General features: G+C 44.8%; 3 protein-coding genes across 5 annotated transcripts in view; all 3 read right to left on the bottom strand.

Moving 5' to 3' along the window:
- LOC121684350 (segment polarity protein dishevelled homolog DVL-3) overlaps window positions 1-3,485 on the bottom strand; it is a 26,682-nt gene extending 23,197 nt beyond the window's left edge. Inside the window, exon 1 of the mRNA XM_042064345.1 lies at window positions 2,995-3,485. Within this exon, the coding sequence (XP_041920279.1) occupies window positions 2,995-3,155 (161 nt within the window). The 5' untranslated portion in view covers window positions 3,156-3,485. The remainder of the gene's footprint in view (window positions 1-2,994) is intronic.
- A 698-nt stretch (window positions 3,486-4,183) lies between these two features.
- rnpepl1 (arginyl aminopeptidase like 1) lies at window positions 4,184-21,338 on the bottom strand. 2 transcript variants are annotated; one of them, XM_042064344.1, is made up of 12 exons: window positions 19,925-21,338; window positions 18,704-18,844; window positions 17,962-18,113; window positions 16,418-16,534; window positions 14,330-14,565; window positions 13,061-13,174; window positions 10,334-10,446; window positions 9,982-10,090; window positions 8,802-9,026; window positions 8,350-8,492; window positions 6,141-6,345; window positions 6,024-6,097 (listed from the first exon to the last, which is right to left on the bottom strand). In XM_042064344.1, the coding sequence occupies exons 1-12, from the start codon at window positions 20,384-20,386 to the stop codon at window positions 6,024-6,026; spliced, it is 2,091 nt and encodes a 696-aa protein (XP_041920278.1). In that variant the 5' UTR covers window positions 20,387-21,338. The 2 variants fall into 2 exon arrangements, with proteins under 2 accessions (XP_041920277.1, XP_041920278.1); XM_042064343.1 differs by having other exon boundaries at window positions 4,184-6,345.
- An 802-nt stretch (window positions 21,339-22,140) lies between these two features.
- The window catches only part of abcc5 (ATP-binding cassette, sub-family C (CFTR/MRP), member 5), a 31,129-nt gene continuing 26,317 nt past the window's right edge, over window positions 22,141-26,952 (bottom strand). For both annotated transcript variants that reach the window (XM_042064366.1, XM_042064367.1), the window contains exons 24-29: window positions 26,534-26,723; window positions 26,077-26,236; window positions 25,781-25,859; window positions 25,401-25,514; window positions 23,790-23,954; window positions 22,141-23,602 (exon numbers count right to left, since the gene is read on the bottom strand). In XM_042064366.1, coding sequence (XP_041920300.1) covers window positions 23,501-23,602; window positions 23,790-23,954; window positions 25,401-25,514; window positions 25,781-25,859; window positions 26,077-26,236; window positions 26,534-26,723 — 810 coding nt within the window. In that variant the 3' untranslated portion in view covers window positions 22,141-23,500. The remainder of the gene's footprint in view (window positions 23,603-23,789; window positions 23,955-25,400; window positions 25,515-25,780; window positions 25,860-26,076; window positions 26,237-26,533; window positions 26,724-26,952) is intronic.

Below are 26,952 nucleotides of genomic sequence, written 5' to 3'. Positions count from 1 at the left end.
AATACACATTCACAAGCAGCTGGGAGGACAGAGATGCAACCACATCTGCTTGTGCTACACGTTTTTCTCAACATTTTCCCATTTTGCGGGAACTTTTGGTATAAAACTGCCTACTTAGGAGCCGTTTTATTTGTGTTCTTCTATTGTTTGGTGTTCATTATGTGTACACCTTTTGCATTTGCATGTCCTGATTTTTGCTGTCTGTAGGATAACGCTTATGGGACACAACAGAAAATCAGCACAAACAGAAGACAAGAGATGAAATTGTACTGTGGCATATGCCAAAAGATTATGTACACTATTGTTTACGTGTATCAGAGAAAGTTGTCAGATTAATTGCACCAAATTGATCGGCCCAATCAATCAAACTCTCCTCTGACTTTTGGATGTACACATTAGCGAAACCTGAGTGTCATTTAATCCACTGTGACTGGTGCTGCCCGTACTGATTTTCTACCTCATCAGTCAAGCTGTCATCTGGTCACGATACTGATGAGCGGTGAGTGAATCTCAGCCGCTATCGCTGCCACAGCACACACAGCCATATGTATCAGACTGTCACGTTATCAGCAGTTGTACAGAAAGGAGACATCCAGTACGCCTGTTGTTGCTGTGTGTGTGTGTGTGTGTGTGTGTGTGTGTGTGTGTGTGTGTGTGTGTGTGTGGATTAGTGGACACACAAGAGAGTCTGCATATTAAAGCATGCATTGATGTCAGGCAGATGTGTTCAAGGAAACATATTAATTCAGTTGACTGAGCATGCCTGTGTGTGTTTGTGTCTGTTTACTGAAGATAAAATGTGTGGATGTATGGACAGACAGAAAGTGATTAAATTAGCCAAGGGGGTCACAGGTGTCAAAGCAGTGTGAGAGGGTAAAGGTTTACTACTTTTCTAATATAATGATGAATGCAATTCATCTCCTCACGGCAGGACAGAGAGAGGGGTCAAACCAATAACCTGACATGATACAAATCAATGACGCACCCATGACTGCACGATGACGTTTGCCCTGAGGACGGGAATGTGAGATGGAGTCATCAACAAGTGTACCTGGTATAACTGGAATTACGCTGCCTCTGCATGATTGTGACTCACGAATCTATCCTGAACATTGAGATGTGCCATTTCTTTGCGTTCATATACATCACCGCATTGTTCAGTAGCCTACGGTTGGTCTAAAACACAGGTAAGCCTATTGAGCACAGTAGGCTACAACAAAAGCCAATCTGCCAGTCTGAATTGTAAAAAAAAAAATACACAATCAACAACCATTAATGAACAATAACAGGTTGACAGACACCACGAACATTTTGAAGCCTGTGCACGGATATGCTGAATTTCGGTCTGTAAAATATTAGCAGACTGATGTCAGCATTGCCATCAGCCGCGCGCCGAAGGAACAGATGCTGAGAGGTTCCTGCTGTCTCCTACGTTGCACTGCTTGCAGGCCTCTAACGAGAAGCAAGCACGCTTACCAGGGGGTCTGGGACAATAGCAAGCTGTTCACCTTGAGGAGCTGGTTTTGAAGGGACAGAGACTCGACCACAGTGGACACACAAGCTGCGTGAGAGTCTTGTTTTGTTAACTATGTGAGTGTGTGTTTGTTTGTGGGACTCGGGGGCATGTGTGGCTTGGCAATCCTGAAAAAAAAACACCCTGGCATGCCAACAAAAGCAAACAAAACCAGAGTTGTATGGATTTGAATTTAGCAATGGGACGCTGTTTAGTACTTTGACAGTAATTCGGGCTTGGGTGCAGCCTATGTTTATAAATCTGCTCAAAGGATCAGCATACACTGTATTCCCGAATGATAGACTGTTTCCAAGTCAGCATTCCAGACGCTTCATAAACCGCTCCTTCTGTAACGAACGAAGTAGGCTACAGTAGTTGACATTCAGAGACACAGGCTTTCTTATCTCTGCATGACACATTTTAACAACTGCGCACTGGCGTGATTAGTGTTAAACAACACTTGTACGTTAAGACTGACTCATGGGGACAAAAGGACATTTTCCTTTTCTTTTTATAACAAAAGAGTCTAGTTCGTCAACCTTCCCCCTCTAGTCTACATCCGCCATTTTCGCATTTTCTCTCGCGTAACCACTGTATTAAGGCACGAATGGGCTAATGTAAAAAAAAAAAAGGAAAACTGAAGACGGCAAATAATAAGAAACTATGTAGCCTAGCCTACTTGGGGGCAGTAACAACCCCAACTCCAAATGGCAAGGTGGCCTAACAAGTAATTAGATGAGAGTAGGCTACAACAGAGGTGTCTTGTGTCCCGAGACCGAATGACGAAGAGGAGTATAGACAGACAATTTTAAGTTAGTTGTGTTGACCCAGATGGATTGTTCTCCACTTTGACAAAACTGACACCGTCTCTGCCACCCGCTGAGCAAATTCTAGGCACAAGGCTTTTGTAAGTTACTAACGAGCCGACAAATCCCCTCGTTCCTCCATTCCCCCAAACCGTCGTTTTATTGGTTGACCTTGGAAGCCTTGGAGACCTCCTTTTTGACATAAACAGACACCATCCTTTCCCCTAACCCCATGGTCCCTCCTTCAAAAAATCTCAGACTTGCAACCATAGCACTATTATTGCACCCCATAAGTAGACTAGCCAACAACCATATAGTCCTCCATTTCCAAAATGGACGGTGGTATAAAATAAATTATCCGCTTAAAATATATTCGTTGAGCCAAAAGTGAAGACTTATTCTAGGCGAAACCTAATTACACTAATGTTCAGACCGTTCGTTGTCATTCTGCCATGCTGATATGGCCGAAAGATCTCCAAGGGCTGTTGTAAAGGTGTATGGCAGGGTATAACAGTCACAGTCATGCAGAAAAGTGCCTGGCCTTACCCCCAACACAGCAACGTTAAAGGGAACTAGGTCATGAAGCATTCAGTTATGCTGAAATCAAATGTTACCTTAGGGTGAGGTCAAAACAGAATAAATCAGTGGAGCTAAAGCATGATGTGTCATCCTTACCCGAAGTCATCATCCATAGACTTGAAGAAAAATTTGTAGTTGGGTTTATTGAGGACATTTTTGAAGTCCGCGAGAGTGACCCTGTCCGCTGGAATGGGCAATTTGACCAGGTAGGGAGTCTCCTGATCATCGAGGTGGTAGATAATTTTGGTCTCCCCCATGGCAGGCCGCTGGGGAGCGCGAGGCCGTGCTCATCCAGCGCCGAATCCCACTCGCAGCCTCCTTAGTGCTGCTTGTGCGTTGAATCCCCCTTCTCCTCGCTCGATCCTATCCGCCTATTGAGAGCCTTGCTGTTGCGCTTACAGATCGGTCCAGGCAAGTCAACGAACAAACACGGACGAAATACTCGCTTAAAGTTAATGCTGATCTGTTTGTCCGGTACGTGGTCTAGTTGTGCAGCCTCTGCTGAAATAAAAAATGAGTGAAGTTGCACGTTAGCTTGGCCCAGATTGGGCTCCGTGTGAACAGTGCTTCCCCCTGTTTCTTTTAACAGCTGTCTGCCGATGTGTGAGGATAGCCCCTCCTATCAGTTTTCCATGGGACTCCCTCTACAGGAGATGTGACGAAAAACTGTGAGGATAGGCGATATGGTTCTGTATGAAACCATGAAATTGATAAATGAAAGAACAGGGTATGCATAAACAAGTTTTCTTAATAAGAATACGATATATTTTTTCTTAGTAGCCAGTGAATTTAGGAAATTCTTTGAGAGATGGATGTTTCGGTTGCTTAGACTAGGCCTAGGGTACAATTATTTGTGAATGTAATTTGTATATATATATATATATATATATATATGTGGATAGATGTATACATGTACCCGTACCCGTGTGCAATTTAAAGGTCATACGTTTAATAATTGTTGCTTTTAGGGTCATAGGCTACCTCTGATAATGTTCAAATTACGTTCCATGACTACACATGAGGGTGTAGCGCCCCTCTGTGGACATAGGCCTAGTATTTTCAACCATTATGCGTAAAGATGTAATCAAACCCTCGTCCAGCCTTTTCAGTCGCACCTCGCCAACAGTGTGTTTGAACTTATTTGCCTCCTTGCTTATGTGCATCGGTCATTAAAGACAAAGTGAAGAGTAGGCTACTCTGTGCACATGTTTGTGTGAACAAATGGCCTACTAATGAAAATAATGGACTGATGGTCAAAGACAAATACCATGAAAACGTTATTTTCATTTCTCGAAAGTTTTATTTATTACCTGCAAAACTTTGAAAATAAATGTTTGTTTTCACCTGTGCAGTTGATTAAGGCTTGTAACGACCGAGTATCCCACCAATGTGTAGGCTATATCCACTGCCACACCCACACTTGGAAAGTAAAACAACACTATCTTAAAACACAAATTCAACTATTTTCCATTCCTCTGCCATGGACCATTACATTTGTTTATAACAAAATTACAACCTGGATGAGGACTGCTCTCTACCAATGACATTGCAAACCAACTAAATCAATACATGATTAGTCCCTCTTTAGACATTCAATTTACATTGTGTTTATTTTTACAACTCATCCAAATAACAAAAACAACAAAAAAAAAACACTTAAAGAACATAACTCCTATGTCATTAACATAGGAGTGATGCACTTGAATGTGAGCAAAGTCTCTGGAACGCTGACATTATTACTGTTATTGAACCAGACATATGGCTAGGAGGGTCTACTACACAAAGGAACCCTCAGAACTCCAGGGCAGCAGTGTTGTGACATCATGTTCCACAACAGTGCAAAAGCTTCCAGAAGGCACCTGTGTTTGCCCTGCCCACTCCACTCTTGACGGACATACCTGAGATCACAGGTGGGAGGAGTTTAGCACCAGGCACAGAGGTCAGGTGGTGTGTGTTGGTTGGGTGGGTGGGGTCAGAGGAAGGAAAAAGGGGCTCTTGGGACAAATCCAAACTGAGAAAGGAGGACAAATTTCCAGTTGAACTCGTGTGGAGAGAGGATAAACAACCACACCACCACTCCTGATCGCTACCATGGATGTGACTAGCTCATGAAAACTGGCGAGCCTTATGCAAGCATGATATCTCACTTTCATCACAAAGGGACACTCGATTCTGTTCATGATTTTTTTTTTTTTTTTTTAAATCATCGGCATCGTCATGATGAAGGAACGCATCTCGTGTGGGAATACCCCCTCAAATACTGCACAGGGCAGAGGTACCTATGGCAGCTGGTCCGTCTGGCTCCGTGATCTTTGAATGTTTCTCCCATGATTGACCGGTAGGCGGCCATCGACCCCGTCAGGCACAGGGAAGCGTGAAGACCTTCATGTCACTGGTTTCATGTCACTGGTTGACCCGATCCCATTGGCCAGGTCTCCCCCCAAGTTGTAGTGAAAAAAATAAATGGTCCAGGGTTCACGCACTAACTGTCACACACATTCGTGAACTTGTGCATAGGTAAGCCAATGTGTCACTTATAAACATTCAGACATTCTCACACATACTGATCATTTGGATCTATCTAGTGTACTCTCACACTCACACACACACATCTCTCTCTCACTCACACACAAACACACACACGCACGCAAAACAGTTGAGTCTAAGCATAAATTCAACCCTAAGGAGAGATTCTTCGTTCTGTCGCTTCACCAAGAGCAGCGTAAACGGTTAGCTTATGACATATAAATAACCCAGTGTTGGTGAATGTGTATGTGAGTGAGTGTGTGAGAACTGGTCCTCTGACGCATGTAACCCCCCCCCCCCTCACACATCCACATCCCCAATCATCCTCCCCTCCCCTCCCACCCTCCAGTCTCAACCAGGCACGATAAGGGTGCACGAGTCATTTTTTAGTTTCAAGTCCTTTCCAGATCTTTCTCCTCATCCTTTGCTGCTTCTCTGGCCTTCGCAATCGTTTATCTCTCGCTTCTCCTCCATCTCCATGGTCACTCGTTCATCCGTGGCCTCCTCGTTCACTCCCTCCATCTTCTTCTTTGGGAGATCTTAACAACACCTCCCTCTGTCACAGTGGTCGCAACCCCCCCGCCCCCACGCAATCGGTGTCACGCGGAAACGTTGACGTCTCGCAGCGCAATGGTCCCGTTCGCCGGGGGGTCGGCGGGTGTGGGGGCCGGTCGTCGGGGGAGCCAAAACAGGCGGGGCAAGGACCGGCGAGGCGTCCAGGGTGGGACTGGAGGTGCAGGGGAGAGCGGAGACGGTGGACATGGTGGTGCCAGCGCTGGTCTGGAAGAGGATCTGCTGCAGCGTGCGGCGCAGGTTGGGGTGCAGGCGTGCCTGCGTCTGGTAGAAGACCTCCACGGCAAAGCACTTCATCACCCCGCCACACAGGTCCTCGTACAGCGGCACCGTGTACATGCGGGAGGTCTGAGAGAGGGAGAGCGCAGGAAAGAGAGACAGGGGAGGGAGACAGACAGAAGCAAGAGACGAAGAAAGAGGGGAGGGAGACAGAGAGAACAGAGTGAGAGAGAGAGAAAGAGAGAGAGTCAGTCATAAGGGCCATCTTAACACACTTACATGATCAGACCTAATCTGCCCCAGACCCTTGTCCTGAATGTGTTTTAGATGCTACGCTTTGCTGAACATAAACCGCCTTTGGTTTAAACTTTGACTCCTTTTCCCCTCTAAAGTGTTTGCTGACGTCTGGCGTTTATGACAGACAGTTCAGGTTGGGCCCTGGTCTGAGCACCCTGGTGCTAAACTCCAGCTGGTCAAACCGGTTAGCATGTATCTCCCCCGACAAAGAACCGTGCTCTGAGCAATGACGTCAAAACGACGTGAAAGACAACAGGGAGAAAGAAAAACAAACCCAAAGAGGTTTTAAAGTTAAAGTTTGATGCCGACACTGTCAATCACAGTATGTCTGTGAAGTATGTCTGTGAAGGTTCCGGTGCAAGGAATGCAGAGTGGCTGTTTTGTAGATAAGCAGCCTTTTTTATGGAGGAGTAGACTGAAAGGGGGAGACAGGGGAAAACGTGGGAGAGAAACAGAGTCGTTATTTTAACTCATCCCATCTCTATCTTTTCTACATGAATCCCCCCCCCCCCCCGAACCTCTGCCTATCGCTAACATCAGCATGTCTCACCCCGGCACTGGCACGGTCTGTGGGCAAGCTGGCCTTGAATCCCTTGCTTGTCTTGTGTGGCCCATCCAGGCAGGCAGGGAGAGGTCAGAGAGATAAGGGCAGGAGGGGAGGGACTGGAGTCCTCGACACCTGGCGCCAGCCGCCAACTCTCCCATCTCCACCTGGTGCTCCGGCTAGACGTCCCCTCCTCCAGTCCAATCCTCCCCGTGTATCTTTCAGGCTTCCTCTTCCACCCCCCCCATCGCTCTCTTTCTGTTCATCCATCTGTCTGTCTGTATGTCTCTCTCTGTTCATCATTTCTCTGTCTATCTCTCTGTCCATTTGTTTGTCTGTCTGTCTGTCTCTCTCTGTTTATCTCTCTCTCTCTTTCTTTCTCTATCTCTCCCTCTCTGAGTGTAAGAGAGGTCAGCAGCTTCTCTCCTGACTAGATGCTCCCGCTGGTTTATTAATGAATCTGTAGCCAACGGTCAGAGTCTGTGGGAGAGCAGAGATGGCAGCCAACGCGCCACTTCTTACACGTGTCTACTCTTCCAGCACAATGAGCGTGCTCAGTGGTGGTGCAGCTTTGGTTTGGCATTTGCCCTTTCCCTCCTCTCCTCTCATCTCCTCTCCCCACATGTCTCACCAAGCTTGTGTCTTAGTCAGCTAGTGTCTGATGAATTAAGGGCCATCTGTGCCAGTGAAGAAGATTGTCTTTGACAGCTAAACCCTTCATTTGTATGAGAATTTAATTTTCTAAAGAATATTAAGCAGATATGTGTATGGATTCTGCGAATAATTAAGGGGTTGGCTTAATTAGCAACTGAAAAAGAAAGAAAACTGTTCCCAACTGAAGGCCACCTTCAAACTTATTAGTAACTAATGCATGGTTTCATGGAAAACTAAAGTGAATGTGCGTATGTTTTAAGAAAATTGAAGGCCTCCTAGTTCTCATGAACAGCAGAAATGGCTTTGGTAGAGATGCTAGTACAAATCACGCTCAGGGGTGCGTTTCCCAAAACCATAGTTGCTAAGTTAGCAACTTTGTTGGCTGCAATGCAATTTCCCATTGCCAACCAACTAAGTTTCTAACAGGTTAGCAACTATGCTTTTGGGAAATGCACCCCAGGTTAGTAGCATCTTCTAAGTCATTGCCACCACTGCTTGCACTTCCAACAAGAATTTTTTTGAGTTTATCACGGATATAACATTAAGCCTTTAAAAAAACACTGGAATATGGAAGTTGTTTGAATAAAAGTGTATGCTAAATGAATACATGTAAATGTCCTCTCCCCTGTCTGACTCACGTGTTTGAGCAGGAAGCTGCGGACGCGTGGCAGGTCGGGGTAGAAGCTGTTCCGCACCACGATCTGCAGCCAGCGAATGCGCACCTCAGCGTTCATGCCGTCCAGCAGGGCCGAGTAGCTGTGCGACAGCTGGCTCATCACCTCTGCAGGGGTACGAGAATACAGACGAGTCAATCAGATTCACCCTCACAACCATGCGTCACCCTACACGAAATTCATTCACGAATTGCATTTACCAAACAAAAAAAGAAGACATCATGGAAAAAGTCTTTTTGAATTTCAAAATGTGTATTCTGCTCATAATAAGGTATAGTGTGCATCAACAGTAGTGGCCAGTGGTAAGGAAACCAGCTTTTGACATTATGTATTAAACCAATAACATCGACAGTGTATGCACATCCAGCATATCCAATCGCTGAGCTCAGACTGAAAAGTAGTCTGCTTTTAGCTACCGTGAGGAAGCGGCGAGCGGTCCAGCAGGCGGTCCAGGAACAGCACCGTCTGGAAGGTGCTCCACGTGGAGAGGTCAAAGGTTGTGATGGCCTGTGCGTCGGGGGCGTCGGTGCCCCACAGCTCGCACAGACGCTGAACCGGGCCGGTCAGAACTCCGCCGGCCGACAGGTCGGGCTCAAATAGAGGGGGTCCGCAGTCATTCAGCCAGCGCTCAAACTCCAGCCCTGAGAGAGACACGGAGAAGGGGAGAGGAAAGGGGGGGGGGGGGGGTCATGTTCCTGTTTATTTACATTCTATGTTCCACTTTCCAGGTTAGTTTGACCCCCCTCTGTTTGTTATGGCTCTCACAGCAGGAGCAGCTCCTCACCGAGATAAGTGCTGAGGGGAGGAGACGTGAGGAGAAGGGGGGGGGGGGGCTGTGGACTTCACTCTTTCCTATTAAATTTACTCAACATACATATACATAAATCCTACATACATACATACTCCATTTCCCTGTCCAATTCCACAGGTATTTCTTGAATGATTATTTACACACACACACACAAAACAAAGATACTGTATGTTATTAGTTTAGCAATGCTCAATAAATGTAGTGTGGGAAATTGTGATTTTTCATGTTGATCTTTGATTATTCTGTAATGGGCATATGATAAAACTCTAAACCTGTTCATTGTTCCTGATTCGTATTTTATGTGAGAAAACGGTCTGCTTCAAGTCAAATACAAGTTCTCTGGAATGTAGAGGGCATTCTTTATCTGTAACCTCTGCTCTCAAAGCTAACCTGAGTACCAGGGAGTGCTACGATGATCATTGCTACAGTGAGGAGGCCTCTAAGCTAGCGAACATCAGGCTTTAGGTATTTGAGGATTGGAAGTAGTGATTGGTTGCCTGATGCAAGCCACCACGTACAAGGCAAGATGCACATTGTTTTCAACTAGTTTTGATATGGATGAGATGTGTATTGTCTTGAGTCGCGCTTGTGTGGCCAAAGATTCAGGAATAAGAGTGTATACATGAGAGAGTTCCCTTTGTCTTAGGGTGTGACTGTGTGATGGTCTCAGGTACATCTCTGTAAGTTTCACTACCCCAAAATGAGTCTGGCTTTTAAGATTTATTGTTTAAGTGTTAGAAAAACATTTAAACAACAGTTGGAATTGGGTGTTTTATCGCGCTCACCTTCTCTCTGTGACGCACAGTTTTCCTTCAGCTCAGGGAAGAAGCCCAGGAAGAAGTCCAGCAGGTCCTGAGCCACCACGCTGCTGAACTTGAACTTCTCAATGTAGGCCTGCAGAGAAGCAGGAAGGTGAGACCAACCTCAGTTAAACAGGGGGAATGATTAACAGAGTGTGTGTGTGTGTGTGTGTGTGTCTGTGTATGTGTGTGTATGTGACAGATGGTGGGGGTGCTGTGTGGGTCTAACAAAGTCAACAGTAGGTATTGCTGTATAGTCAGTGAAATGTATGTGTGTCTACAAACATGAATGGTCAGTGTGAGTCTCTTTAAAGTGTGTGTGTTTACTCCTGCTTACCCTCAGGAAGCTGTCGAATCGCTTGATGTCGCCACAAAGCTGTGAGAGGTAGGAGACGAAACAGAAGCCCTTCTCATAGGTGAACAGATTCATCAGACTGCTGGGGTTCACACCTGTACATGAGTGAGATGTGTGTGTGTGTGTGTGTGTGTGTGTGTGTGTGTGTGTGTGTGAGTATGAGAGTGAGTGAGTGAGAAAGAGAGAGAGAAAGAGAAAACAAGGCATTATAAAAAGGTATGATAACTAACATGTGCGATGTTGGCTAGAAAAAAAAAATCACAAGCTTTGTTGATGTGCTTCCAGATGAACACCACAATACATAGCCTCTTTCTCAACTCTCAGAGCCATAACCCCAGATTCCACAGGATTATGAAGCAAGATTAGCAGGAATCTTAATTCGGCCTTGGACATTTCCCCTGTCTTTCTCCGCCAGCAAAACCCAATTTGGCTATTAAAAGGATTTAACACAGCAACTGACAATGTGTAGCCCCATCGCTCTGGAGAACCAGTACAAGGAAACTCGGAACTAATCCCCTGTCGGACAAAACCACCCATGCCTTCTCCGGTCTCTGCTCCTGTGTTGAGGTTTTAGGCCGCACAACAACAAGCCCTGGCAGATCAGGCTTCTCAGAGCACTGATCCGTTCACCAGAAACAGAAACTGTCTTTTTTTCCTTCAGGGGTATTTTTAGCAGCTCCACGTCCCTGGTTTATGACTAAGAAGAAGAGATGACTGTCCTCTCCTTGTTTACAGTGTGACTGTAGAGAACGGCTGTGCACAGCTCACAGTAGCTGTCTTATCCATGTAATTCACAGAACTGTGTGCTGTTGCTGTCTTATCACAGATCTCTCCAGTGTATACTTTGTACACTATGTGAGTGCGCAATTATTTATGTCTGTATGTGTGCATGCACTGCATCTTTAAAATCTATGTGTGTGTGTATGTATTGATACAGTCAGGCTTGGAATTTCACCATTTTGGGGGCAAGGCCACTTGGCCTTCAGTTGGGCATATTTGGTGGGGGGCACAAAGGCCACATGTCAGTGCACCAAGGCCAAAGTTAAAGGAACCGTATGTAAGAAATGTATTTCACTTAATCATAAAATAGCCCTGATATGTCACTAGACATTAAGAAATCATGTTCATTTCAAATACTTATATCACCGACAACAGTAGTCCGGCCAGGATATTGTCATTTAAAAAGTGAAGTTGCAGCCCTCAACTGATGTTGATGTGTTTTGTCATGTCATGTCGTGTTTTGGCCTGATGCACCACCCTCCACCAACTACTAATAACAAAGTCAGTAGTGTTTCGGCATCCGGGTTGGCAACCTCGAGTCAGGGGGGAGGGGGAGGGGACACACCGCCCTACAGTAATTTGAAAGTGATTGCAGTACCGGTTTTGGCCACAATCTTACATATGGTTCCTTTAACAATTTCAATCATTTTTATAGCCTACTGTATAGTTAACTATACAGTAGGCTATAACTATACAGTAGGCTATAAAAATGATTGAAATTGTATATAGCCTATTCAATAGACCTGCATCACTGTATGAAACATTACAAAAACATGAAACATGACATATTACATAGAACTGTAAATCATCTGATCATCTAATATTTACAGATATCTAGGCTATATTTAACATTTATTTTATATTTGGCCTGTTATGAAATCATGTAAATTCTTGAATTTCCCCTTGGGGATCAATAAAGTATCTATCTATCTATCTATCTATCTATCTATCTATTGAACAATTTAAGCACAGCTCAGCTTTAAGAAACTCAAATAGCCTAGATGCATGCTTAGCATTTTGTCATCATTAAGGCTACTTTAACAAACTCTTAGTCAGCTGTATAACCTCTGGTTTTAATATTTACTGACATCTAGGTGATATTTGTAACATTTATTTTGCATTTGGCGTGTTATGAAATCACGTAGGAAAAAAATTAAACACGTTGTGAAACTTAAAGCCCTGCATGTCGAAATTTGCTACAAACTCAAAACCGGATTACCTTCGTGTTCGTTAAGGTCTGCTGTTTATTTTGATATATGGTTTGCCATGTTTTGAACGAAGGGTTCGTTAAGTATTCCAAGATGAATGGGTAGGGAGATGGGAATTTAGGTCCTAGAATTTATGATTCAATTTAATCATAGTATTTATTTGTCTCGTGAACCGTTCACCAAATGGCTAACATCGTTTAAAAGCTGAGAAAAAGCTCTTTCATGTGATGTGATACTTGTGATGCCTGTATGATGAGTAGGTTACTTCGCGAGTAGTTCAACTGAGAAGAATGGGAATCTGGACGCACTTACTTTCTTGCCGTCGCTGTCACTTTTCCACTGCGTAAAATGCTACAATAATTTGCGCTGTGAAAGATTATTTTGTCAGGCCATAGGCTAATAAAATACCCTATTAGTCCGACGCAAACCAGAATATTGAGAGAAGGGGGCACCAAGGCCACAGTGGCCTGTAAACCTCTGATTTTCAAAGGGGCATCTCGGCCATTGCAAGGGGCTACACGGCACACGTCGTGGCCGCCGTGAAATTCCTACCCTGGATACAGTACATATACACATACATATATATATATATATATATATATATATATATATATATATATATATATATATATAAAAATCAGTCAGACGTGTGTACGTGTGTGTGTGTGTGTGTGTGTGTTTGTGAGTGAGTGTGTATGTAGGGTTCCTGTGCTGGTCGTACCTGGCTCAAACTTGGCCTGGAGTTTGCTGACGGGGTTGTTGTCTCCTAAGAGACGCATCTGCCTGTGCAGAGCGTCCAGACGGAACACCGTCTCCAGGCAGGTGAAGGCCTCGCCTGACAACACAAATCAGCATTAATGGCAATTCCATAAACGAGTAAGTAAGTGTGTGTGTGTGTGTGTGTGTGTGTGTGTGTGTGTTGTTTCTTGGTCATTAACATCTGAAATAATGCTTCAGTGAGTATAGTGTTGCCTATGGGTGGTTGCGTGCTCTTGTGTACCCTTACCAGAAAACACCACATTAATTAACACATTGCTGTTCACGTGTGGGGTGCACGGCACGATGTGGGTGACTCAAGCACTGACATGATGCTTCACTGAGCAGATGGATATGCCTGCCTGGTTATAGGCTGGGTAGGATAAACTTAACAGGAATGAGTTACTAAGCATGATGCTTTGCAAGTACGTGTGTGTGTGTGTGTGTGTGTGTGTGTGTGTGTGTGTGTGTGTGTGTCTCAGATGATTTACGCGTGAGAGGATGTGTCTGTCTGTATGTTTGCTGAATGAGGTGGTCTGGTGGCTGCTAGTGTGTGAAAGTGAGTGTAGTTGTGTAGTGTAGATTGTAGCCTTAATGAATCAAGTAATCAAGGCATTAGAGTCAATGTTAGAGTCCTTAATTCTGCTTAATAAAGAGCTTCTGTCCTTAATAAAATAGTATAAAAGCTATGATAGGAGGACAGATGGGACACGATGGGACTTTTGTGTCTGCAGTGCAGGATGTGTGTGCATGTGTGGTTGAGAGTGTGTGCATGTTTGTGTGTGTGTGTGTGTGTGTGTGGTTGAGTGTGTGCATCCGTGCATGAGTGGATGCATGCGTGTATGCGCGTTAGCCTGAAACCAGGGTCAAAAGTTAAAAAGCCAGCTGTACTCTCTGGGTGCCTTTCTGTTTAAAATGAAATAGAATGAAATAGAAGAAGTCAAAGAAAAACAAGTTCAGTGTGTGCGCCATACTTTAGAATTATATTCTGTGACTTACAACCCTCAAACCATTTGTGTATATGTTGAATGTGTGTCTTGATCATATATTTGTGTAGGTGGGTACATGTAGCATCACTATGTGTGATATGTGTTCATTCTCTCTCTCTCTCTCTCTCTCTCTCTCTCTCTCTCTCTCTCTCTCTCTCTCTCTCTCTCTCTCTCTCTCTCTCTCTCTCTCTCTCTCTCTCTCTCTCTCTCTCTCTCTCTCTGTGTTGTTTGTTGCTCGTTTTTACCATAAGCCTCGGTGGTGATGCGTCTCTGTGCGTAGGTGGCCAGCCCCTCACTCAGCCACATCTCCTCCCAGGTGGCGTTGGTAACGGCATTGCCGAACCAGCCGTGGGCGATCTCATGGATCACGTCGATTAGCAGAAACTCCCGGCTCTCCAAGATGGATGAGATGATGAATGTCAGGCACGGGTTCTCCATGGCAACGATGGGAAAGGAGGGAGGCAGGAACACAATGTCATACCTGTGGCCGAGACAAAGGTACAGTAAACACATGGGTGATTCAATACAATGTCCACTGAACGCCTTACAATGTGAAAGCATATCCATGTTGGGTCACAAATTACTTGGATGGTCTCCTATATGAATGATGTACAGATGCTCAGATTATAAACAAACTATCAACAACAACAAACATGCTGACACTAATGTTAACAACAAATTATGGGTGGGATTTGGTTAGGGCGAAATTGTTCCACAAAAATGCATACTAAGGCATAGTATCCAACTGTAAAAGGCTTATGTACAGGCTTCAATTTCATTTGATACCAAAGGCAGACTGAGCAGACTTTGAGTCTGTTATCCTCTTCAGACTCGGTCTGTTATTACCATAGTACCGGTATCTTTGATTGTACTGACTCTGATCTCCTGAGCTGAACCATCAACCGTTGTCACTTGACTGGTCATTACATTAATGCTATGAGACTCGGCATGTCACAATGGACTGATCGCAGAAACTAGCGGTATGCCATCCACTGTCAACAGCAATAGATTCCCACTGAGGTTTGAGTGTGTGTTCACGTACGTGTATGTGTATGTGTGTGTGTGTGTTTCGATTTGTATGGATGAATTGGATGAATGGCTAATGGTTAACTGGACCGCTTTAATGCAGTACAGGAGACATGACGGTGAGAGTGAGAATCTAGGACAAAGCGAGCGCTCCAAAGCGCTCGGGGAAACATCAGCCTGCGGATCAGGAAGGAGATTTTTTTGGAGGGGGGGCAGGGGTATCCAAGCGATGATTCTCAGGCTTTCATCGTCGTGAGTAATCGGATGTAACAGGCCAATCAGACTACAGATGGATGATGACAACATGGAATCATCTGTCTACTTCAGTCACTACAAACATTATGTCATCACTGGTGAAAAAACAGCAGAGGCCCAGACAGAGTCGATGCATCAAATGGATCAGTTCAGACCTAAGTGCTAATGTACTAAGTAGGACATGTTCTAAGGGGACAATAAAACACAAAAGTTACATCTAGCGCTTAAGATGTCTACAGGGTAACATACAATTGCCACAAACAAGAAAAATTGGATTGCAACCCACGTTGTCTTTCCAGAAGGATTATAAAGTTGAGACCACAATGACCATTTTAGGTCCTTCAGTTGACATGCCATGCCACACCAAGGCCACGGACACTCCAGTGTGCAAATTCGCAGCAATAAAATATGGGAATATGGCTTCGTCGAGAAAGGAGAGAAATATTATAAAAAGTCGTCCAGATAAAAAAACAGCCACTTGTTGCAATTTTCTAGGCTGTGTCTATCCACAATTGAAAAAGCACATCTCAGCAACAAAATAAGATATCAGGTTGAAATTTCCTATGATATAACAGTGAGGACACCTCAGGTTTAACTGAGACCTGTGACCTTCTCCAGACAATTTTCACAGAAGCAAAACATGCTTAAAAACACACATAATGATCCAGACGCATAAAGGCACCATTCTCACTAAACGTCGCCATTTGACATGACAAAAAACACCCTGACTTCCATTTTCCCTATCAAAAAAAGCAGTGAGAGCATAATTACCAAGAGAATCTATTTTGAAGTACTAAATGTACTAATATAAAAGCTAAATACATCAGCACAAGAAGTAAACTTGTGTATGTGTGTGTTCATATGTATTTAGTGTATGTGTGTAAATAATATGACATCAGCCCCTGTATTAACCCAATTTGCATGATGACTATGCCATTTACATAATGGTGTGTGTGTGTGTGTGTGTGTGTGTGTGTGTGTGTGTGTGTGTGTGTGAGAGAGAGACAGAGGGAGAGTAGTGTGTGAGACAAACAAAAGAGAAAGGAACCAACCTTCCCCAGACATAAGGGCCAAACAGTCCCTCTGCCACGGCCAGCCAGCGCTCAACACTGCCTCCCAGCTTACTGACCGCACAGGTGAGGATGCATGGCTCTGCCCAAACACGACTCCTGAAAAACAGAGAGCAGGTAAAATCATTAATTAAAGTGTGGTTCTATTACTAGTATTATTACTGCCCTTATCTATTTCTTTTTCTCTTTGATTCAAGATATACTATACAGTTTCAGGTATTTTTGGCGACTGTAGAGCTCCTCCTAGAGTCGCGATATATTTCTATTTTACTCTGCCATTGTAAATAGCCTACTTCTCGTGGCTTGTTCCCCCTGTACTCAATGAAAATGCTTTTGTTGTGGAGGCGATGGATTAACAGGCAAAAACAATCTCAGTTAATTAAATTCAGGGCATTGCTGTAAAAGAGCTTGATGCTCAATCAGTTTTTCCCTGAATAAAAAACGGTTGTTGACGATGAAGAGAGCTATATCTACTGACAAGGTAATGTTTCACGATTCTCGCGAGATGTCTTCGGGTCAACTATTCTTTAAGTTGCATGGCTGGTTCTCTCGTTAGCTACTCACTACGGCTATGCTGTATGGCTATGCCTTATGGCTGTAAGGTGAACAATTTCCCTATTACAAGTTCGTTTCCCATCAAATTGGCTTTGTAAAGGTCATATTAAGGTGAAAATCTTGCATAGTGTATCAATGTAAAGTTGGTAAAGCTTTGGCAACAAACAGTTTATTCATTCATGTCAATAAAGTGTAACCTGTGTTGTGTTGAACCTGCACACGCCCGGACTTGAACCCGTGAAAAGCAGCAACTTGGATCAGGAGGCGAGCGTGCTGACAGTTGAGCTAAAAGCCCAGGCTACTAGCTCGCAACATGCGGTGTTGGGGAGTGAGGTTTACCTACGTTCCACAAGCACAGCTAAGCTAGCTGGCTTCCGTTACAAAAGCATCATTCATTTCGATTTGATTTGAGAGAGAGAGAAAGAAAGAAAGAAAGAAAGAAAGAAAGAAAGAAAGAAAGAAAGAGAGAGAGAGATTAGGAAGAGAAAGGAGAAAAAAAGGAAAGAATGAATAGGACGTGAGACAGAGAAATAGAGAGAAAGGTTGAGATGGAAATGAAATCAGGAAAGGAGAGAGGAGTGTGTTTTTCAAGAGAAACACGGTAATGACATAATTTAACTGCAGTACACTTCTGCCCAGAGCAATGCTGTGTGAGCCGGAATGACTCACACACTGTTGCTCTGACACCTCTAAACCCATAGCCATGACCACACAAACAGGCATCACTCAACCAATTGTTTCCTTTACCAGGGCTCGGTCTTTCACACCTTCTGTGTCAGTTTCGTCATGTCAGCTCCCACCCCCCTGTTATCTCTCTATCTCTCCCTCTTAGCCTCAGTTTCTAGGTATCCCTCTTAGCTTCCTCTCGCTCTCATCTACATCAGTACTTTCCAGGCACTGTCTCACTTCATCACCTCACGAGTATCACTTTAGCTTCATGGGACCCCCCCCGTAAAGCCCCCTGTTCTCACCTGGGCCCGATGTCGGCGTGTTGGAGGTCGCCTGCTACCAGCGCCACCAGGTAGGCAGGCACGGGGAACTCCATGGAGAACTGGAAGACGCGGTCCTGCTTGGAGTACGCGCTGCGAGATGCACTCATGAGCACTGTCACACCCTCTGGTACCTACAGGGACACGTGCGTACACACACACACACACACACACAAAAAACGCATACACACGGACATATAAACACACACACAGACACACAAAACAAATGCATACACACAGACATAATGCAATGCAATGTCATGCCAAAACATAAAAACACATATGAATGAGACAGGGTGAACACAAAGATGGAGACGGAACATGATAAAAAAAAAACCTGCAGAAAAAAAGACTGCAAAACGAGACTACAGCATGGCATGAGATTTACAAGGCACAAAGAGAGGGAGAAATGCAGATTAATCCAGACTGTGGGCAAAACAACGGCCGGACCAAAGTACACCAGAAACAGAGAGATTGAACGAGACGAGAGAGCCGGCCCGACGCAGACGTGTGGTTGGAGACAGAGGGCAAATTAAAAAGATTAGGATTACTGACAGAATGAGATTAAGAGAAAACAGAGGGAAAGCAGCAGTGCAAGCCAGATTACGAGCTGCTCTTAAACACAGTGAGAGAAAGATTACTAAAAGAGAGAGAGGGAGACAGGAGAAAGAAAGATGGCAAAAAATGGAGAGTGTGAGAGTATGTTTGGAGATCAAGGCCTTACCCGCACTGTGGCAGAGTAGGTGCTCTTAACGGCCGGTGTGTCGAAGCAGGGAAAGAAGGAACGGTTGCAAACGGAGTGACCCTGCGTGAAGACCAGCGGCCGCGTCTGACCACACGTCAGCTCAGCGTCCAGCCACCAGATCTGCAACACATTACATTCCAATACACACACACGCACACACACACACAAAATCCAGCCAGTCAGGGCAAAGGTCAGAGAAAAGACAACACCACAGCATTGATCAGCCACAGGCACAAAAACTGAGAGCACATGATAAAATGCCAGAGCAGGAACAATTTGAGCATGAAGGGTCAATCATTAAGCAGACATTAAGGAAACATTAAGGGCAGACATTAAGGAAAAGATGTACATCATGGTGTGTGTGTGTGTGTGTTGGGGATAGAGGGATAAGACACATGAGGACTCTGATCTCTCCAGCACTCCCCACCCACTTCATTACAGGGTCAGTATCATGTTCTTTAATGATCATGCAGTGTGTCATTGCCACACAGCACAGCAGAGAGCAAGGCCTCAAGTGGCCAGACACTGTGAAGCATTGATAGGGCCAACAGAGACCCGTTTTAAAAGCCAGATATGAGGGGGAAATTAAGAGCAAAACACTATGCCTGTGATGAGTGCATGTGGAGTGCATGTGACAGAGAGTTAGAGAGGGAAAGGAGCGCAGAGAGAGAGTGGTAGAGTATGTTATATGAACTGGTTGGGTAGGGATGTGTCAATACTGTCAATGAGCATGAATGACACGGAGCTGAACGTTCAGCTGACTTTTCCAAGGGAACATCACTCAATTTTGTGTCATGGGAGACAGTCAGGTTGACCTCATGATGAGTCAACCCGTGGTGAATATTCCACGGACCCAGGAACTGCCTAGGGAGCTCTCTGAACAAAATGAGCTGACTTTCAGAGGCAGGCTTTCTAAAAGCCAATACTGTTGCATTCTTCTTTCCCTACGGCCCTGACGTCCCAAAGCAGACACCAGGAATGCATTATGTTGGGAGATTATTTGATTATTTATTTGGCTGACTGATTATCAACGTCGTTTGTGGTAAAGGCTAATTGAGACATAAAAGCATATACCCAGGTTTTCATAACTAGACCTAGGTCTACTGCTATAAACAATTGCCGAATGCCATTAGGGTTATTATTAGCCAACATCAATGTAATTTTGTCAACGACACACAGCTGCCACCGAAGTGACCTTACCGCAGGGCCGTCTGTCGTAGTGTAGCGGATGGTGATCTGGAAAGCCCGGTGCGGCCGAATGACTGAGGCCGGCAGGCTAATGTTTAGCGAGGAACCGTAGTCTGTGAAAGGGTCCACACGGTATGTAAGTGAGAGGAAGATATCCGGGGAACCAGCGGTACCGGGTACCTTACAGTCTATGGAATGGATGTGTAGGGACGGGTGCGTATCCAAAACCAGAGTTTGCACCCCAGGTTGGATCGGCACCAGTTCGAGGACCTGCCACCCAGTCATCCTCTTCAGAGCAAAGTTGAGGTGGAGGTCAAGATGAAAGTGTCGAAGTTTAAAGCTGTGGAAGTTGGAGGCCGACGCAATGTCCACCAGGCGACATTGTCCCAAAGTCCGGCCGCCTTCACAGGACTTGCTGGGCACCGTCAGCACTTTCCGACAACAGCACAGCGTCGGTCGCTGAAGCTCAGCCATTATAACTTTCAAAGAGACATCAATTATAAACTAAACATAGTCGACAACATTTAGCCGCAAAACTAGTCGTTAGAACTAAAGATAGCCTAAGCTAAGTCGAAGTAGGTAAGTAAGAAGTAGCTCTAGTAATCGACTTGCCTTTGTAGCAAATAAGGGTAGGCTATAGAAGGTAAAGCACGGGACCAGGCGAAAAAATAATAGATTAAGTGGACAGTCCAGCAAACAAAACAAAATCTATGTGAAATCCATCGGGACCGATCATAAAATCGAGCCAAGCATTTCTCCTTAAAATCCAAAGAATGTAGTCTGCTCTGAGTGCGCACGTTCGAACGAATCGAAAGAAACAGATAACTTACAGATGTTACAAATTTCGCCAGAAGAAACTATGGAAGTACCAGGCGTAAAGAAAAAAGTTGAAATGAAAGGCGCTGAGCTAAGTGACTCCCGTAGAAAACAGGAAGTAAAAACAGGGGAGGAAATCACTTCGAGAGAGGAAAGTTTTTAGTCTGCAGGGGGGCGCTACAGAGGCGACCCGAGGGATCCTCGTCCCAATTCGGTAGCACCTCAAAATACTCGACATCAACAGCCTCGGGAGGAAAGACTACAAATTAGCTTTCCTAGCGGATCCCAAAAACAAACCGAAAACATCTCGACATTCTTCCACAGACGAAATACGTGTGCTTCGATAACATCCTTTGCTGTAACTAACGTCATTCAAAGTAGTAGGCCTAGCCTATTACGTTTTAAATCTGTTGCGCCAAGTAGTTTGACACTTAGCTAGCATGGGCGTAAAGGGGAAAGGGATCCGCCGTGTGAAAGCGATACGTTCAGTAGAATTGGATATCCTTTTACAAGCCCAATGACCATCCTCCATAGAAACTTTGTTACACAATGTGTAACCTTTATTCTTGGTTGTTTTCTCGTCGCCCTGGAGACTGTCCTTGGCTCGATGGCAGCGGTGAGGTGTTGATTGCGAAGGGGGAGGAGTGTTCCCGGCGCCGGGGAAGGACTGCTCACAGAAGGGAGACGATGTTGCTAAGGACCAGCTGTGGCCAGGTCTGTGTAGTACTCCTCCTCAACCGTTTGATGTCACGGTTTCCCTACATTTCACTCACAAAGCTCTGCATACCGCACCCTGTCATTTTAAAGGTCACGCATAATAGTCTCCACAGAATGATGCCAGGTTAATCGAAGACATCCAGGCCCAAATCATGTGTGATCAGAAAATAAGCAGGTGCTATAACGAGTCCCATAGATAGAAATCATAAGAATAGTTAAGCCAATGATTCCCTTTGTCGCCAGCGCAATACAGATTACACTCTCTTCTAATGACTAATAGCATGACAACCTCTAAATACCCAGTAGCCTACTTCCATTACCTAGGACTCAGCAAATGGTCAAAACTACTGGGTGGTTCTGCATTGTATGCATCGTGAAAGAGCTAACATCCCTGCACAGTGGCGAAAAGAGACTCTATAGGACCGCAGCAATTAAGAATTCATGGGATGAGCGTTTTATCTTAGGGCAATTCAGAAGTGTGTGTGTCTGTATTTGTGTGTGTGTGTGTGTGTGTGTGTGTGCGCGCATGCTCCTATCTGCATGAGTGCAGCTTGTTGCTCGGGCAGAGAGCTAGCCTAGGAAAGAGGATATCTGTGTCCCTCGGGTCTCAGATTGCCCTGCTGATCGATCCCATTCGGCTCAGTCTCTGTTCCATAAACATTCTCAGAACACAGAAACACACATACACAATAATGTGTAACCCTAAAATAATTTTATTGACTTTTTTTGTTTTGAAGAGAGAACCCTTGGTCATCCCAATCCCCATCACAAGGCAATGATGAAGTCATGCTAAGGCTATAAAAATGTAATAGAAATGACATACAGATGGACATTCTGCAGAAGGTCTTCTCAAAGACCCGTTTGCCATATCTTTATCTTTATCATGTAAGACAGGTTACAATAACAGAAAACAGGAATGGAAAAGTCAGCCTGCTCTGAGCAGTGCAACACCAGCCAAAAAAAAAACAGATTGTGCATGACTGGCATCTGTTGTAACAAAGCAAGAGAAAAGGAAACAAATAATATCAGTCAGAGACCTCAAACCAACAAAAAGAGGCTGAGGAGACCAGCCAGTAGCACTGTAGATGCAAGGGCAATAGCACAGCCTGTTAACAGTACGGCATTAAATAATAATAAAAAATAATAATAAAAAAACTTCATCAAGAATTTAAAAAAAGGAAGAAATGGCATTAACAAAAGGAAATAGGCTGTCAAATAATGTACAAGGCCTCTTCACGTAGGGGTCGAGGTCATGCCCCCGGTGCGAGACGCAAAGGACACTGGGAGTGAGCAGCATGGTCTCTCTGTCTCTCTCGGAGAGAACCCTCCAGTCAATTCAGTGCCAAGCTGGCCTTTACAGGCCGCAAAAGAGCTAAGAGCCTCTCCGTCAGTCTGCTGAATGGCCCCTCTACCCAAAGACCCAGTACCAGTGACTGACAGAGAAGGCTTCAGCCAGAGTCCCCCTATCCCCCAGCCTCCTTTGGGTGCAACTTCCCTTTGGGACTGTTGCACCCAGTTGCTTGAGCCAGGGGTTCAGGGTTCAAGTCACGAACCCTGACATCCAAAAAAAAAGTGAGGACATGAGTGGTAGAAGACACAGAAGACATAACTATGGTTTTACATACAGAGGCTTTACAAAATAAACCATGTATATATCTCCTTTCACCTAATATATATATATATATATATATATATATATGCATATAGAGATATATTCTATAAAACAGACTTTATGGAATGAATACAGCTATGTGTAAACCCTTTTCCCCACTAATACTTAGAACATTGTTACAGTAATGATGATATCCTGACCATTTCAGATGACCGCTATATCTGAAAAGGCATCTCTTCTGGACAGCTCCAGGGCCTCCACTCAGGACCCTGTTGCCATGGAGTTTGCCAGCACAACTCCCCCTAAGCTGTGGGCAGAGCAGTGCATGGTTGTGTTTGCAGAAGGAGGGGAGTTGTGTCAGGGCTCAACTTGTTGGGAGGGTGAAGGGAGGAGTCCTCTCCCGTCATCTACGGAGCGCACTGAGTACACCCCGCTCGCCTCTCTCAGCCACGCACAGAGATCTTGTTCTCCACAGCGGCCAGCATAGCGCAGAAGCGAGAGTTCTCGTTGGCTAGAAGTCTGGACGGCTCATCGAACTCCACAACCTGATCGGGGAGGAAAAAGGGACAAGGTAAAACAAAGGCCGTGTCCTGCTTTATGGTTTTACAAAATATTTCACAGAACCATAGCACTACCATGTCAAGCCATGAAAAATGGAAGCACCTTAACACACCAACACCCTGGCTTCACCTCGATATGAACCACAAATCACACTCGCAGCACAAGACATACCTGGCCCTGGTTGAGCACCATGATGCGGTCGCAGTTGAGCACGGTCTGCAGCCGATGGGCAATGGTCAGTGTGGTGCAGTCCTCGAAGGCAGCGCGAATGGTCTCCTGGATCAGGGAGTCCGTCTCTGTGTCCATAGCAGCAGTAGCCTCATCTAGGATCAGAACCTTTTGATGGGGGAGAGTGGAGAACGTACAGATGAAGATCAGATGTCAGACAAGTGGGGTTCTACTACAAATACAGTGCATGGCAGGAAATGTGTAAGGATGTCCTGTTGTGTTAGGACTCATGGATGGGGGAAACCGGGCCGGTTCCAGCCTACTACATTTGGATGGGCTGGTAGAAATTTTGGGTGGGCAACATAGCAAAGCGGTCAAATATATTTAAAAATACTGGCAAATATTTTTGGTAAAAAAAAATTGGCATTTTTTCTATGGGAAAGTAACATGGGGGGGTTTCGAATTATCGCACCTGTTAAACTCTCGTGGAACGAAAAAGTCTGAAATGCAGACGTTTTGCTCAACACACGTTTGTCATCTGCCTTCGGGTGGCTTCTGTGACCTTCGGTACGTTAAGACGGTAAACTTAGATTTCTGCTACCCCACAGCTAACTTACAATGCAACTTGCCATAGGTAATTAGTAAATAGTAACACCCGGATCTCCTTATTTGGGCAAAGATGGCAGTTTTGGTTCTTTTTTGTAGGCAAACTTCAGAGGTCTATAGCCTACATTTGGTGATGTGATGACATCATAAAAGTGCAAAACAATGAATGTAGCCTCTGACTGGTGCTGACTTAAGTAATTTGCCCAGACTTGTGATCATAATATTGAGATTCAGGAAGATGATCCAGTGCAAGATGAGTAACTTGTAGGTTGCTCACACACAATCCACTCAGTCTCTTACAAACCTCAAGTTTCTTTGGAACTAATGATCAGTTTTTTGAGAATTTAAGTCATCCGATCGGAACATATGGAACCGGATATGTGGTAATCCTGCAACATTGCTCAATCTGGGCATGCATTGACAATGTCAGAGACTTGTCTCCACTTTGTACCGCTTGACAAGTTCAGTTCTTTTTGAGTGCATCTCTGATACAGTATTTAAGCAATGAGATGTAACAGGAAGGTCAGCATAGTTGATCGGTTGACTGTTTATGGCATGTCTCGTAGGCAGAGAAAAGCTGTTGCTCTCAAACACGGTTCACTTAATCAACACAGTCAGTGTACTGATGAAGGAAAAGATTAAAGACAGATATGGAAGGTTTGCAAAGTGATATCATGCTCCATTTAAAGAGTATTTTTAGTACTTTCAAAATACAAAAATGCAGTATTTTATTTTGATACATGGGTGGCTAATGTATTTTGTAGTGTATTAAAAAAAATTTGGTATTCTATTTTAAAATACATTTTGATGTATTTTTGCCCATCCCTGCCTTGTACTGACAGTACTCAGTGACTTTGAGAAACAGAGATCTATGTGAAAATGGCCAGAGTTTTCCTTTTAAGGCATCAGGAGGGGGTTTCATTCATGTGTACCGGTATGCGAGTGTGCACATGTGTATGTGTGTGTGGTGTGCGTGTGCCGGTCATATCATAAGAGCTAGTGGCTCACCTTGCACTGCCTCAGCAGGACGCGGGCCACACACAGCAGCTGTCTCTCCCCGACAGAGAAGTTCTCCCCGTTCTCCACCACCTCAGAGTCCAGCTTCAGGGGCAGCTGAGACACCTGGGCAAGAGCACAGTCAAAGTCAATCAGGGTGCAAATGTGTGTGTGTGTGTGTGTGTTTATGTTTGTTTTCTCTGTATGACAGAGCACAGCAAAATGCTCAAAGCAAGTGAAAACAACCTCTTGAACCTGAAATGATCTTAGATGCTGTATATAAAAGTGGTGTGCATGTGTTTATGGATATTGGTGGAATTAAGTCTCCGTGAGCAATTTGATCCATGATGATGCATCCATCCATCATCCATCCATCTTCCATCCATACTTACACACTCCTTCATGTGTGTCCTCTCTAGGGCATCCCAGATGGACTCTTCAGAGTACTGGTGGAAGGGATCCAGGTTAGACCTGCACAGTTAAGAGAGAAAGCCTGGATTAGATCAGTCTACCACTATATAGGAAACACATTACATTTGAGAAAGAAAGAAAAAGTAAGTAAGTAGAAGTAAACATTTGTTTATACAGCGCATGTTTTAGCACCAAAGGCCACTCAAAACGTTTAGCATAAAGACGTAGACAAAGACGACATAAAAAAAGGAAAGAAACACTAAAAGGCCCCTCGTACCGAACTGTGCCGCTGAAAAGCACTGGTTCTTGTGGGATGATTGACAGCTTGCTGCGCAGGTCAGCCAGGCCGATGTCACATATGTTGACCCCGTCGATCTTAATGGAGCCACCACAGGGCTCCACCAGTCGGAACAGGACTACACCCAGAGACGATTTACCTGACCAGAGGGGAAGAAAGGAGGTTAGCATCCGCAGAACAACAAAGCAACACAAGTACCAATTTCCAATGTTATGATGAAACGTTCATATCCCTGCTATTCCATTTACATTCAGGAGACACATAGTTGTACAAAAGCAAAGTGTCGCATGTTTGCGGCACTATACCAGAATCAGCATGCGTGCATCCAAACTGACTTTTGGACAAGAGAAATATAATGTGCTGATGATGGAAGGAAGGAGGGGTGATGGAGGTGGTTTAAATGAGAAGGGAGCTTTTCATACTGAGCTGGACTCACCTGACCCTGTCCGACCCACGATCCCGACCTTCTCTTTGGGTCGGATTGTGCAGGAGATCTTCTTAAGGACCAGCGGCAGATTCTCCCGGTAGCGCATCTCCGTGTCGTCGAACACCACCTCCCCCTCGTTGGGCCAGTCCTCTGGCGGAGCCTTGTTCTTGATCCGGGCTGGGGCCTCCAGGGCCAGAGACTAGATAGATAATTACACAGAGAGAGATAGATAGACCGACATCAAGACTTCAGCATTTTACTTCATTTCACTCTCAAAGTGCTTGTACAAGTGGCTCCACCCAGCTATAACAGGCATGGGAATCAGCCATGTCTCCAAAGAGGCTATAAACCTAAATGGCAATTTGGTTGTAGGAACGCCTCATGTGGGCATTTGCGCATAAGTGTTATACTGTATAGCTTCTCTCCAT

The sequence above is a fragment of the Alosa sapidissima genome, chromosome 15, assembly GCF_018492685.1.
Source record: "Alosa sapidissima isolate fAloSap1 chromosome 15, fAloSap1.pri, whole genome shotgun sequence".
NCBI classification, from domain to species: domain Eukaryota; kingdom Metazoa; phylum Chordata; class Actinopteri; order Clupeiformes; family Clupeidae; genus Alosa; species Alosa sapidissima.
The sequence above is the reverse complement of the archived record's forward strand: the minus strand, read 5'-3'. Positions and strand labels throughout refer to the sequence as shown.

Bases quoted from the DNA above. Each gene is read 5' to 3' on its own strand.
- rnpepl1 (XM_042064343.1), bottom strand. From the start codon at position 20,386: ATGGCTGAGCTTCAGCGACCGACGCTGTGCTGTTGTCGGAAAGTGCTG. The intron at 18,845-19,924 runs GTAAGGTCACTT...AATGTGTTGCAG, and splicing joins CTACGACAGACGGCCCTGCG to ATCTGGTGGCTGGACGCTGA. The intron at 18,114-18,703 runs GTAAGGCCTTGA...GTGTCCCTGTAG, and splicing joins CCTACTCTGCCACAGTGCGG to GTACCAGAGGGTGTGACAGT.